Source organism: Oryzias latipes, chromosome 11 (assembly GCF_002234675.1).
Source record: "Oryzias latipes chromosome 11, ASM223467v1".
NCBI lineage: Eukaryota > Metazoa > Chordata > Actinopteri > Beloniformes > Adrianichthyidae > Oryzias > Oryzias latipes.
Genome location: NC_019869.2, coordinates 17,032,410 through 17,046,623, shown reverse-complemented (window position 1 = coordinate 17,046,623; position 14,214 = coordinate 17,032,410). Strand labels below are relative to the sequence as shown.

The 14,214-nt window shown below is 40.5% G+C and overlaps 2 protein-coding genes across 3 annotated transcripts in view; both read left to right on the top strand.

The window, feature by feature from the left end:
• The window catches only part of rnf19b (ring finger protein 19B), a 32,888-nt gene extending 23,568 nt beyond the window's left edge, over positions 1 to 9,320 (top strand). For both annotated transcript variants that reach the window (XM_004074072.4, XM_011481015.3), the window contains exons 4-10: positions 2,864 to 3,008; positions 3,080 to 3,242; positions 4,895 to 5,009; positions 5,120 to 5,260; positions 5,334 to 5,523; positions 5,625 to 5,759; positions 6,426 to 9,320. In XM_004074072.4, coding sequence (XP_004074120.1) covers positions 2,864 to 3,008; positions 3,080 to 3,242; positions 4,895 to 5,009; positions 5,120 to 5,260; positions 5,334 to 5,523; positions 5,625 to 5,759; positions 6,426 to 6,867 — 1,331 coding nt within the window. In that variant the 3' untranslated portion in view covers positions 6,868 to 9,320. The remainder of the gene's footprint in view (positions 1 to 2,863; positions 3,009 to 3,079; positions 3,243 to 4,894; positions 5,010 to 5,119; positions 5,261 to 5,333; positions 5,524 to 5,624; positions 5,760 to 6,425) is intronic.
• A 563-nt stretch (positions 9,321 to 9,883) lies between these two features.
• On the top strand, positions 9,884 to 13,085 carry ndufs5 (NADH:ubiquinone oxidoreductase subunit S5). The gene is made up of 3 exons (XM_004074071.3): positions 9,884 to 10,016; positions 11,987 to 12,206; positions 12,875 to 13,085. Exons 2-3 carry the CDS (start codon positions 11,991 to 11,993, stop codon positions 12,977 to 12,979), a joined length of 321 nt encoding a protein of 106 aa, XP_004074119.1. The 5' UTR covers positions 9,884 to 10,016; positions 11,987 to 11,990; the 3' UTR covers positions 12,980 to 13,085.
• Positions 13,086 to 14,214: the final 1,129 nt, after the last annotated feature.

The window sequence follows — 14,214 nt, the reverse complement described above, 5'->3', positions numbered from 1 at the left end:
TAAGCAGATGGATGAAGAGAAATTGGGCGCGCTTATACAGTGATCCCTTGCTATATCACGGTTTACTTTTCACGGTTTTGCTACTTCACGGATTTGGATTGTGCATTGTGTTCTGCATTCTGATTGGCTAAAAAGTCACTCAGCGAGTAGCTCAAGAATGGGACCCTTTGATGAGCCGTTCATTACAGTTCTCCAACATAATCGATGGTGGCATGTCGGTGTATAAGGATCTTTAGCAAAGAAGAAAAAAGAGCGACAACAACTGCCTATCACTATGTTCCTCTCCCGAACAAACACACCTGCAGCTGCACCGCGGGCTTCAAAAGGAAAAAACGCTGCACAGGATGCAGCGGCTCAGTAAGAAGAGCAGTGAAAAAGAAGACCGGAGTCACTATCTGTCCCACTGTACTTTTTTATTTTTTTCATAATCATTTTAAATTTTCCTCCGTTTAATCCACTCGGGTCGCGGTGGGCGGGGCTAATCTCCGCAATTTAAAGCCTTCTGTTCTTATCGATGATTGAAATTATTATTTGACAGCACACTACAGAAGTTATTTGTTGAAAAAACGTTTCTAAAGTACTTTTATTTGTTAAAAAAACAATTGATTTAGCCTGTTAAATGGTTTGTTCTTTCTTTTCAATGTATAATAGTGAATTTCATTGTATAATAATTGTAAAAAAATAAAGGTTTCTACTTCACGGGTTTTGCTTATCACGGGTTCTATTTGGAACGTAACCCCCGCGATAATCAAGGGATCACTGTATTGTGCTAGTCCTGGCCATAGTTCAGAGGCGAAAATCGAATGAAATCTTGCCGCTCTACAGAAACTTTGTCCAAGGAAACAACAGTACTTTTGATTTTGGCTAAAAACGGCATAATCATAATTAAAAGACCACTGGGGATGTTTTTACAGAAGATCAAAAGATGATCGGAGTGGGACTCTAAAGGAAGCAGCAGAAAATACAAAGACATTCCTCAGGAGCCATGGAAAAATCCAAATATTGAAAGATGAAATGAGCTGCAGCCTTATCGCCTGGCAGGCTGGCTGTGATTTCCTTCATTCAGCTGACAATTGTCAATAACTGTGCCCTGATAACATCTACTCTTTTTCACAATTGAGTAAATGCATGTCAGTCTTTAACAGCAGCTGTTGTACCACACCGGAGCGACCCTGTAGCAAACTAAGAATGAAGTCATTCTGCAATAAACAGGGATTTGTTTTTAGAATTAGGTTAATATTACTCTGCCTTCTTTGTATTTAAGAACTGTATAGATGAAAACTGATATTTCAGCATTAGTTCAACTACATTTAAATCTCTGGCTTTTGTTTGACCGTCTTTTATGCAATCTTGATTAAAAATCCATCCCTTAAATCCCTTCAGCTGTCCATCTTAGTTCTGCTCCTCATTTCTTCACTTCCAGCTGACAGCAGTCCAGAAGGCTCAGCCTGAGTCATGTGAAGCGCAGGCGCTTCCCTCTCCATCAGCCTCTTAGTCAGTCAGGGACACGTAGAGATAAGGAGGAGAGGACTGGAAAACAAACAAGGTTAGGGTGAAATACAATGGCAGTTTCTCCCACAGGCATCAGCCACGAGTGTCTTTGTATAAAACTCTCAAAATGTCCTTTGAAGAGCAGCGAGTGTTGAAACGCGGCAGCGGGTTTACTCCAAATGCATCAGAGGGTGCAGGGCTGCAGAGGTCCGATCCATTAATGTAACGAGCTCTGAACTCTGAACGAGCTCAGGTTTCTTTGTCAACCAGAACCAGGCAAGTCTACTGTACAGAGGAGTTTAAATGTTGATGAAAGAAACATAAATCTAAAAACCGTTTTACAGGTTGGGGCTTTTTTAAGAAAATGATTTGTAACCAAAATTTCTATTTTGAAAAAAAAAAAAAGCAAATTACATCTTTTTTTATTCTTATCCACACTTGTATTTATTACAACATTAAGGAACCATTGATAAATATAATAAAAAAATATTTACTTAATTATCTTTACTTAAGGGCATTTTTGATTTGATATATTTTACACTTTAGATTTTTTGAGAGAAGCCATCATTTTCACTCTTAAATAGTTTGGTTATAATTTGTTTGAGCTTTTTTTGCCAAAGATATATTTTAATGTCTGTTAAAATTAATTTTAACAGTTATCAAAGACCCACTCTAAAAATTGTGTTTTTCGTGTTTTAAACGTGTTCTTGTAACATTTTTTTGATGATGGAGGACATATAGAAAGAAAACTTAGGATTAAAACAGTGTTTATGAATATTTATTTATTTAAATCATGGGGAATCAAGAGCAAATAAAAATCTGAAAACTACTTGTAAAAAACCAATGGGCCGCTCTACTCCATTCCAATGCATCCACTTGCAGACAAATAGATCCACATACGTCTTTGTTTTCCTCGTCTGAGCTGGAATCTGGGTATTTCAAAACTGTAGGGCTAGTTAGCTCCAGTTTTGCTCATCAGTTTTCGTTATAACGCGAATTTAAGGTTGGGGTTGTGAATGGTTGTAAGCCTGTGGGAGATGATGTAAACAAAGGGATCAAGGGAAATGAGTGCTGGCTACGCCAACAGTCCTTCCCACAACTCAGAGGCAAATTACTAATGAACTCCTGGCGCTCTGTAGAAACTATTTCCTAAACAACGACACATGGGTAAAAACGGCACAAGCATAGCTAAAAGACCACTGGTAATGCTTTTACAATAGATTAAAAGATCATTGGAGTGGGATTTTAAGACATTGTAAAAAAAAAACTTGTAGGCTTTTGTAGACTTTTAAGATTACTTTTTACTTTAAGGATTACTTTCTGCTGTGTGAAACGAGTTTAGTAGCATCACTTGTGCTGTTTTTCTCTCCAGCGGATGACATCAAGCCCTGCCCTCGCTGTGGCGCCTACATCATCAAGATGAACGACGGCAGCTGCAATCACATGACCTGCGCCGTCTGCGGCTGCGAGTTCTGCTGGCTGTGCATGAAAGAGATCTCTGACCTGCACTACCTCAGGTAGTCTTCCCACAACACATCGCCAGTCCTTTCTCTGTACCTTGGCTCACCTGCTTTGTCCCCTCCATCAGCCCTTCAGGCTGCACATTCTGGGGGAAGAAGCCGTGGAGCAGGAAAAAGAAGATCCTGTGGCAGCTGGGGACTCTGATCGGAGCGCCTGTCGGCATCACTCTCATCGCAGGCATCGCCGTTCCTGCCATGGTCATCGGTATACCAGTTTATATCGGCCGCAAGGTGAGCCTGCCACAGTCTTGCTTTTATTTGTTTGCAGAAAGAAGCTTTGGACTCCTTCTTTGGACTAAGTTAATAATCCACAGAGATTGGAAACAAAAGTGCAGATTACAATCTGTTTCAAGAGAAGTCTGTAAAACCATAAAGAAAAGGAGTTAAGATTCAAGATTCGGGATTCAAGAAGTTTGTCATAAACACTGAGCAATGAAATTCTTACTTGTGAGTTTCCAAAGCTAACCTAAGAAGAAAAGAAACAGGCAACAAAGATAAATGAAAAGGCAAAAGCACTAAATTAAAGACAGGTATTTAAAATGTACAGATGTTGACAATATTCGTCATTTTTATCCATTTTGACCAATGTAACAATGTGTACATGCACGGTGGCGCAGTGGTTAGCACTCTCGCTTTCCAGCAAGAAGGCCCCAGTTGAAGTTTTGGCTAAGGGACCTGAAACAGAATCCCCAACCTTTCTGTGTGGAGTGTGCATCTTCTCCCCATGCAAGTGAAGACTCCAGCTTCTGCCCACAGTCCAAAAACATGCTTCATAGGTTAATTGGTCACTCTAAATTCTCCCTAAGTTTGTATGGGTGTGTGATTATCGCCCTGTGTCAGACTGGTGACCTGTCCAAGATTTGCTCCGGCAGCCCATTTTTGTCCCAAAAGGAACAAAAACGGGGTTAGAAAATGAATGAAAGAAGATTGTTTGTCAAACTTTATTTTGTGTTTGTAGTTGTACAATATGAACACAATCATGAGAATCTCACAGTTATATTAACTTCCCTTTCATCTTCTTCGTCTTCGAAACTGCCGCTCTGTTCAACACCCTTAAATCTTCATAGTCTGAGAGCGTGATGTTTGTCTCTCGTCTTGATAGCTGCAGAAACCAAAGACAGAAAACCACACAGTTTCATAAGTCTCTTCTGCTGACAGTCTGGAAGTCACAGAGTTGCAGTGTGATGACATTTTCTCACATTCAGATTTCTTCACTCTTGAAATGATTGTGTAAGTTTTTCTAGTCTAACTAAATTTTCTGGTCAATTATTGTAATGTTTGTGGGAAAAACTCTGAAACAGAAACAGAGGTGAGACAGAAATGTTTTGTAAAATGGAAAATGTCTTTAAAGTTAGGGAAAATGGTTAAAGAAAGCTAACTTCACCTCTTTTAGTTTCTTGTAGAAAAAACAATTAGTCTTTCTTTTTCTGGTGGATTTTAGTGACATTGTCAACTATGGTCCATTTATTTGATTGTCTCTCTATATTCACTCTTACTGGGCAAAAAAATAAACAAACTTCTTTTTTTCTTAATGCATTTCCCAGTATGTATCTACATGTTTTCTTTTTTTGGCTAAAGCTAGAAAAGTTAAAAAAGTAACACAAAACAGAACTCTGAGGATTTATTTATTTTGTGCACCACCTTGTGGATATCAGATAAAACTGCATTTCTGGTCGGAGTTTCAAGTACTGTATGTGAGGATGCAGTTTATCCAAAACATTCCTGTAGGGGACAGTGTGGTGGACGGGTTGTTATTATAAATTCGCTCATGACTTATCAGTGTGCCGCCCGCACAATGGACTCACTGCAGTGTTTATGGGAGAAGCAGCTTCTTGATGTTTTGAAGTGACCACTCTGAGCGTTCTTCCTTCCTTCTGCTTTAGATCCATGCGCACTACGAGCTGAAGAAGTCTTCTCGCCACAAGAGGAATTTAGCTATCACTGGGGGCGTGGCCCTGTCGATTGTTACCGCCCCTGTCATCGCAGCCGTAAGCATTGGTAAGAAGCGCAGGCGTAGAATGTTTTTGTTCTCTTCTGTTTCTTTATCTGAAGCTGTTAGGAGGTTCAAATGTACTGTAAAGTTAAATGTTTGTGTTTTTGTCTTCCAGGCATCGGTGTTCCTATCATGCTGGCCTATGTGTACGGAGTGGTGCCCATCTCGCTGTGCAGAGGAGGCGGCTGCGGCGTGAGCAGGGGGAAAGGCCGGGGTGTCCGGATCGATTTCGATGAGGACGACGGTCCAATCACAGGTGAGTGCCGTGAAGCAGAAACCTTCGAAGTTCAGGTACGGAGAGGGACACAGCTGACTTAGTCTCTCTGCAGTGGCGGATGCATGGCGAGCACTCAAGTCTCCAAGCCTTGGGGAGAGCAGCTTAGAAGGAGCGGTCAGCGGTCTGAGCACCACCACGCCCAGCGAGGGGCTCTCCGTGGCCCCGGGGACTCTGGGAGACACCCCTCACTTCAACACACTGGCTGGTGGCGTTCTGGGAACTCGCACCGGCAAATACAGCAGGTGAGGACGCAGGATTGAAGGGAACAACTCAGTTACTGCTTAACTAGAATGAAAGGTTGTAACGAGTAAAGATGAGTGATGAAGGTCCGATGTCACTGCAGGCTGGAAGTTCAAACAGGAGAGCTGGCTAAAGAATCTTCCCAAAGGGAGACAGGCAGTCTGGGAGCAGGAAGTGACTCTGCCAGCACCAGAGGGATGGCTGGATCCATCATCTCCTCCTACACCCTACCTGACAGGTTAGCAGATCTCTTCTTTTCATGTCTGTCAAGATTTTTCATGCAAAAAAACACAAGTTTGAAGTGATCAATAAGAAGTTCAAAACTTCACAGGTGAGAAACAAGTCTCAAAATAATTGATAAAGAAAATTGGAAATGGAAAATTTGTCCTTCATGAAGGTTTGAAATCTATTTAAACTTTAAAGCACGTTAGAGCAATAAACATAAAAAAACAGTCACAGCAGCAAAGAAAAGTAACTGTTTTTATCAATTGGTCAAAGAGTTGAAGAAATTGAATCTTGATATCCTTAAATTCCCACTCCATTCATCTTTTGATCTATTGTAAAAGCGTTCCCAGTGGTCTTTTAATTAGGATTTCTGCTGCTTTATGCCAAAATAAAAAATCTGTGTTATTTTCTTGGACATAGTTTCTGCAAAGTGGCAGTAGTTACCAGAAATACGCCTTTGAGTTCTGGGTGGGACTGTTGGCATGAAGCAACCTCCGCCCCTCTTCCCCTTCCCGTTACTGGGAGCTCTCTGTTTATGCGTTCTGCTGCTGGTTTACAGCCCCTCACACATCCTGGCTTAAGTGTTTCATACGATGAGTGTTGTTTCTATGCTGATGATGCTGCCCTTCATTGCTGTGCCGTTCTTCCTGCTGACTCTGCTTCCACTCCGTGCCTACAGGGACGGAACCAACCTGGAGATCCAGGTGGACATTGAGACCAAACCAAGCCACCTTTGCCTGACCAGCGAAGAGGACCTAACACCACACCCAGGCTGTGCTGCCACAGTGACAGGCTCAGGAGGGGAAGAGCCCCAGGACTGCAGCTCCAGAAGGGGTGGGGCTTTGTCTGGCTCAGTGTTGGGTCTATCACCGGGAGCCTCAATCAGGGAGGGGCTTAGGGATGTCACTTTGGCCCAGCCGGAGAGCATCCGCAGCGACCTGGAGATGTCGGACACCCAGTCTGACGACATTGCAGAGTTGACATCCGACGACTGCGACTCGCCTCATCCCAAGAGCTGCCACCCAGCTGCAGGCCAACCGCCACAGCCCACCTCCTGCAGAGCACCCCCCACAGACGGCCTTCACTGTCCCACAGACAGCAAAGTCGTCCTCTACGTCTGAGAAGCCGCCGGGGTCGCCCAAAAACTTTTAAACGTTCACAGCCAGTTCCGCTCTGTTTTAAACACGTTCATCTCATCTGCTGCTTTTGCAACCTGCAGACTCTGTCTTTACTACAGACGGCGTTTGTTTACTCCTGTCCGTCTGTCTTACCTGCCAGTCTCCTCTCTGAGTAAATGGTCAGGGCTCTACCTCTGAGATTTGTAAGATAAGGACCTAAGTTTACTTCTTGGTGCAAAATGCCTCGACTACTTAAGCAAAAAACAAAAAAGAAAAAAACAGAAAAGGAAAAAAATTACAAAACCAACTTAAAAAGTTTTTGCAAAGCTGAACTGATTAGGTGAAATATCACCAAGCACAGCAGAGAGAAGCAGTGTTGGATGAATGTTTGCATATGTTAAAAAGTGTTATGTGTGACTGAATGAGAGTTTTTAACTCTTGTGGCTTTTTTCCTCCCCTTTTTTTCATATTTATATTTGAACAACCGAGAAATTGTATTGTTTTAGTCACATGTACGAGTCTGCATCAGCCATTGTTTGGGATGAGAGAGCAGCGAGTTTCTGTGACACTGATGTAAGTTTACTTAAAACAACAGAGCTGCACTTGAATGTAGCTTCGTTGCGTGGAGGAGGAAGAAGAGGGGCGTCAACACGGCAGAAATAAATGAATGAGGGCATTCTGACAGCCATGCTGAGAGGTCAGAAGTAATTGTGGAGCACAAAAAGAGCCTTTTTATGTTTACTCCAAAAATATCTTGCCAAGAAGACTTTGAAAGTGTGAATATTTTAAAACAAAAGTGATGCGAAAACAGCAAAACTGAATGGTTCTGAAAAATCCATCTATGAAATATGAACACTTATTCTACTCATAAAATCAAAATGTTCTTGAAAAAGTTAAATATTTACATGTTTTTCTCCAGGGTGCTTTTGTTTTAAATTGTTTCAGGAGGCCTTGTTCAGATACAAGTGTTAAGAGATGTGATTAGAAGTTTCCCAAAAAGTGAACATTTTGCCAAAAAAAAGTTAATCTGCTAAATTTACGGATTACAGATTTGTCTTAAAGGTCGCTTTAAATCCATACAAAGATGAGAATCATAGTCTAATCATTTTATTCAAATGTTTAATCAAACTTATTTATTTTTCCTTTATTGAATAAGCTACATTAGAAAACATGAGGTGACAAGATCCTTTTACTGTAAAAAGCAGTGAAAGAAAACTTTTTCAACACTTAATGACATCATCAGTTTGGATGAAAGAATGTTTTTTGGTGTTTTATTAACACAAGCTGGATATCTTTAGATGTTGTATTGTGACTGGAACCAAAGAGTCTCTTCAGTTAATAGGAAAAGTTTTGGAGTGAAAACTCTCATTAGACTGTCCAGTTGCTGTCAGAACCGCCCATCTCACATTTGTTTCTGTGGCCTAGTTGACCAGGTTTGTGTTTGCCAGCTGGCCACCCGCCCGCCTGCCTTATCGACCCTCGCTGACCAGCACAAAGACACACACCCGCCTGTTTTGAGGTGGTTCTGGCTTTGACGTGTTGACTGTCTGACCCATTTCAGTGGTGTGTGTGCGTGTGTGTATGGATATATATGTGTGTGTGAAAGGACAAACAACTGTTTCAAGTAATTGTATGCCCCACTTTTTTTCTTTTTGACTCAGCACTTTTGCACTTTACCTGAATGTATCTTAATTTATCGGTTTTGTTTTTCATTGTGTGTTGCTGTCACTGAGTTTACTTGAGTAGCAAACGAAAGTCTGTGGTACAACCAAACCAATCCGCTACCAGACGGCCTTTTCTGTGGGATGTAACCAAGGAAGAGTTTGGCTCTAAAACACTTTTGTCAAGTCACTGCTGTGATGCTGACAGAAAGCATGGTTTACAGTGTTTTTTTTTATTTATTTATTTTTTTAAAAACATATTGATCATTTTTGCAAGCCTCATTTAGAGCCAAACCCTTCAAAACTCTGACACCGATGAGCTCTTTTCAGCCATAGCCTGACTTGTTTCTTAGCTTTGCATCACCTCTGTGCTTCTGTTCATTAAGGTTCCTCTCCAGGTTTTCCTTTGGCTGACGAAGGATCAGCTTGGGAACCTTTTTTCATCTCAGACTAGCTTTATGGATTCTGCTGCTTATGTCAATTGCTGGTGCTTTTTTTTTGGGTCCCCACTTGTCTCCTGTTTCTGCCTGTCTGTGAAAAAAACACAAATGTACTGCGGACAGAAACCCAGACTATCAGAAAAAGTCTGATTGAGTGTTATGTTCCTTTAGGGACACAGGTGTTTTGTTTTTCTTCATTTGAAAAGGTTTATAGATAGCAATATTTAAGTGTTATTAAACAGTTTGTGTTTTCCTGTCACTGTTAAAGCCCCGGTCCATGGGGTTGTACAAGCAGGACTGTGAAAAATGACCTGTGGAGCTTTTGGTTGAAATAAATAAACACAATATAACAGCAGTGAGTTGTTGATTTACTGGAAGTGAAAGAACAGAGATGTTTTGTTTTTTTACATTGAATGGCAAAGGTTTTGAGTAAATTTGAGTAGAAACCTATCTCTACAAACCAATTTAAGATTGGTCATTGGACTTAAGAGAGTCATTTTGATACATGGGAAAATATGGATAAAACCTGTTTAAAGCCATTAACGTCAGGATGTTGGGCCTCTTGTATGACTCACAGATGATTTGGTTTCTTTTTATTTATTTTATTGGTTTTTCAGCTATCATTGGAGAAAGAGTTAAATGGTGCAAATTTTATTTTTCTCCCTCCTACGGGATCCTTATCCTAGAGTGCTTACACTTCGCATAATTGAGGCCCAAAGAGCAGCACAAGATGATTGAATTCCAATATGCAATCGATTGGGGATTTTTGAGAATTAAACCTAAAACAAGAAATACTTGTTTAGGGTTAAAAAATAAATCAATAAATAACGTTGTGACAAAATTTCGTTTTCCCAAACAAAAAAAAGCAATGTAGAAAGAATACTTTGAATTTGACACTTTGGTCCGCTTGACGGCGCTGGAGGGTCCCAGAGCGTCACTGGCTGTTTACGGCAGAGTTAATCGTTTTACGGCCGTGGAGTGGTCTGCCGTAAAGCGTGACGCCGAAGAAAGGTTAAGGAAGTAAGGTCTCCGATAAAAACCACACAATCAGGTAAACTCAGATGTTTTCATTTATAAATTTGACATTTCGACTGCTTATGCTACAATTGTGACAATTTATTATTGGTTACAGGTTAATTCTATACGTTTAATTGTACAGATAAAGTAGCGGCTGTCATTGACGGAGAATGCTAAAACTGCAGACCAGACGGATTGATATTATATTCACTCAGGGTTTTACATAACAGCTTAACCGAAACCGTCTTCCTGATATCTATTCACAGTTTGCTGCTTCTCTTATTGTTGCTTTTGTAAATATCAGAGTAAAGCCGCTAAAACTCGTTTGGTATTATGCTAAACTTTAGCATAATACCAAACGAGTTTTAGCGGCTTTAAAGGCCTGCAGTGTTGTTTATTCATTGTTGAAGCCCAAAAGGTAAAGCAAAACATTTCTTTAAGTTTATGTGGACAAAAGTTCACACATTGATTTTGTGTAAAATAAATAAAATAAAGAAAAAACAATAGAAATTTGTGAAAAATCTCCTTAAAAAAAGGTAAAGAGGCGTCTAACTTCCCCATTAATGTTTTTATTATCATATATATGTGTAACATACATATATCCAAATATTCTTCAAACAAATCAAACCATAAAACAGCTTAACAATATCTTATAGCAAAAAAAAACCAAAAAACTAATAATAAAAAATTACCTAACATATAACAATGATGTCAAAAAAAAGGAAATTAAAATTAAAATGGGGATCTGATAATTAGAGATAACAAATTTAAAAACTTTAAATAGTCTGTTTTTGATAACTTCTGATTGTATATTTTTTTATTTTTTCCGTAGAGACAAAATATATTTGTATTTTCTTTAAAAAGGTTTAATATGTTAACTCTACTTGACTTTATTTATGCTTTCTTGCCTATATATATTATAATCAAATGTTTTAAAATCTTTAGCCAAACATGAAGATCTTCATGTATTTGCTGGAGCTCATTGGGTATATTCTGCTGTCAGTTGTTTAATCAGAGGCTCAAATCTTGTGTTGGATTTTCATGGTGTCCTTGGGAAGCACATCTAACCCCAGATTCCTCTCATGCAAACATCTGTAAACTGCTTTGGGTTAACGTGTCAGTTCCATCCTATGGAATGTTAGTGGGAATACTCCACTGTGATGCTCCATCATTGTTGCATTCAGTTCACTTTACTTATTTAGCTCTGATCTGAAGGCTACAGATGTACTTCATGGCTTAAGGCTTGCAGACTACCATCATTTTAGTCAAAACCTCCCACCACCAATAATTACTTACTGGTTTTTGAGCAAGGCACCAAATGTCCCTACCTTAGTGCTCTGTGTCTTTTTATGGTAGCGCCGGGAAAAAAAGAATAAAGAGAAGACTCTCAGTAACAGCAGTTTAAAGGCAGACACCAATGGAAAAGGTTGAACACTAAGCTTATAAGATGCTCCTAGCCAGTTTAAATTCTAAATTTCTATCCAAACGAGCATCTTTATCCTCTTTCTCTAGTTAGGATCATAAGGGTTGCTGGAGCTAATCCCAACACTTACCAAACCAGAATGGAACATGTCATTTACCGATGAGGATAAAGCTGATTTCAAAGCCTCAGGTCAGGATCTTATTGAAGCAGCTAATATTTCATTGTTCCAAATCTTTAGAGTGACGAAGTAGTGAAGAAAGAGGAAAAGTATTTTGGTTTTTGGACACTTTTTCATGCAAATGTACACAGCTATAGAAAGTAGCCACTGAAATGTTTTGAATAAAGTAAGACTCCACAATGTGGATTTTTCCATGAGGTATTGAGATACTGAATGTCATACTATGGTGGCTTTGATCCTCAGTAGCTCAGAGCCTCCCTCACCCCTCAGAACTCCTCTCCAGTTCTCCAAGTCACCAAATCCCCAGCTTCTCCTTGACTGCTTTTGGGTCTTACTATCGGAATCCCCCACAGAAAGATAACACCGATCTCCTGTTTGTCCACTCTTTTCCTTCTTCTCACAGCGCCATGCCCCTCGTGGACATTCAGTCGCGGCTCGGCATCAACGTTGACCGCTGGATCCTGCTGCAGAGCGGAGAGCAGCCCAACAAGCGGCCGGCGCGCTGCCACGCCTTCGAGAAGGAGTGGGTAGAATGCTCTCATGGTATCGGACAGACCCGCGCCAAGAAGGAGTGCCAGCAGGAGTTTGAGGACTTCTACGAGTGCATGCACCGCCAGAAAACGGTGAGCCGCTTCTCTGAACTTAACGGGAGCCGCTTATTTTTTGGATCTTTATTTAGTCAATATAAAACTAATCTCTCAAATCTCAAATTTGACTGATCTCAGCTGTTCTAGTCCAGGGGTCGGCAACCTTTACCACTCAAAGAGCCATTTGGATCAGTTTAAACCCAGGGAGGCTCAACACCCTTTGGAAAACCCGGTGTTTCCAGTAAATGACATCATTTCACTCGTTTTTAAAGTTCCCGAAGAGATTTTTTGTGTCCCCTGTCATTTAATGGGTTCCGATGAGAACTATTTCCAGAGAGGCGACAAAACTAGCAAATATGTCGTAATTAACTAGCACTTTATCCGCTTCTCCAATAGATTTTTTGTCATCAAACAACTTTTTTTTCTCATCTCAGCTGCTGTCTGTGCAGCACAAAGCTGCAGTAAGGAAGGCCCCGCCTCTGCTCATCAGATGAGGTCACACATTAGTTTATCTGATGAGTCAAATGAAGTTAAATGTGAAAACTACTTTAACAAGTTTATCATTTTCTTCAGTTAATAACCTGTTGAGAAATCAGACAAACAGACTCGGTTTGTGAGGGTTCAAGAGGCGTCTTTTTACTTTGATTCGGTTTCAAATGAATGTTTCAAACGGACCCCAAACTTTCCTCCTCTTCCTCCTCCAGCACCAGCGGCTGTATGCTATCCGTCAGCAGCGCGACAAGATGATAAAGGAGGGGACATACACGCCGCCTCCGCATCACACGGGAAAAGGCCAGCTGGACCCATAACCGACCACGGCCGTCCAGAGATTTAGTGTTGTGTATAGAAAACAAGGATCCTCTTCACTCTTCAAATGTACAAGTTTGAAAATAAAAACCCTAATTTGCTGTCCTACATGCTTTCTGCCTGACACTTCCTGTTTGTTTGTTTTTTAACCTCAGAGATTTAGGAAAATATTACAACTCATTCTATGTAGACGAAGAAAATTTGTTAAATGATTATTTTACTGCGACAGACTGGCGACCTGTCCAGGATGGCCCGTGGCTTCGCCCGCAAGTGGCCGGGATAGGCTCCAGCAGCCCTGTGACCCAGAAAGAGACAAAACGGATTAGAAGATTATTTTAAAAAAATCCACTTGAAAAGATTTTCAATCAATGAAAACCCAGAAGAGAAACAGTTTGAGCCCCATGAGGCTCCAAAAGTTTAAAAATGCTGTTTATTCAAATGCAAAGTGAGATAATTTGGTACTTTTGTGGTGAGATGCAAAGAAAATTCACTTCAGCTGCAACCTGGAGAAATTTCCTCTTTAAATGAGACAAAATGGAGTTTTACCAGGAACAAAAGGAAGCAGAAAAATGATATTGTACCAAAAATGTTAAAATTGTAAAATTCCAATGCAAAAATTCAAAAGTTGTATTAAAACTTTCTTGAGTTTTATCTCCTCTGGGTTGGATTTTTCTGCTTGGAAACACAGGAAGTGTTTCTCTGAGAGCAGCTGGCCTGAATGCGGCGCTGAAATTACCTTAACAGCTGGAGAAACGATTTAATGTTCATGCTGAGAAGATCTGCTGCTCTGCAAACTAACAAGTTCCCTGCAGGACTCTGGGAGCTCCTGCAGGAGGCTCTGGCCTTGAAATAAAACCTCTTAATTCTGTCAATTAGCAACTTCTAAAGCTTGTCGGTGATCTTAAGAGGAGGATTCGTGAGGCAGATGAGCCCGTTTTACCTTGATTGCTGCAGGAACTCCAGCAGGTTCTTCCACCTGTTTTTATGGAGTCCAGCCTAAATCGGGGTGAAAGGCCTGTAGATGCTCTGTGGAATTCAGCCCTTTTACACTTGAGACCTGATCTGAAGGCAGAAACCCAGAGCTTTACATATTCCATCCCCATTGAGCATTTGAGGAATCAAAAGCCTTTAGAAGCTTAAACTAACTGACAGTATTTGAAAAGATTTCTATTATTTTTACAATCAAAATGACAAAAATCATTACCGTGCCTCAGAACTAAAGGTGAAACGACTGAAA

Excerpts from the sequence above, each read along its gene's own strand:
- ndufs5 (XM_004074071.3), top strand. The coding sequence starts at position 11,991 with ATGCCCCTCGTGGACATTCAGTCGCGGCTCGGCATCAACGTTGACCGC. Across the intron at positions 12,207-12,874 it reads GCATGCACCGCCAGAAAACG|CACCAGCGGCTGTATGCTAT; the intron begins GTGAGCCGCTTC and ends TTCCTCCTCCAG.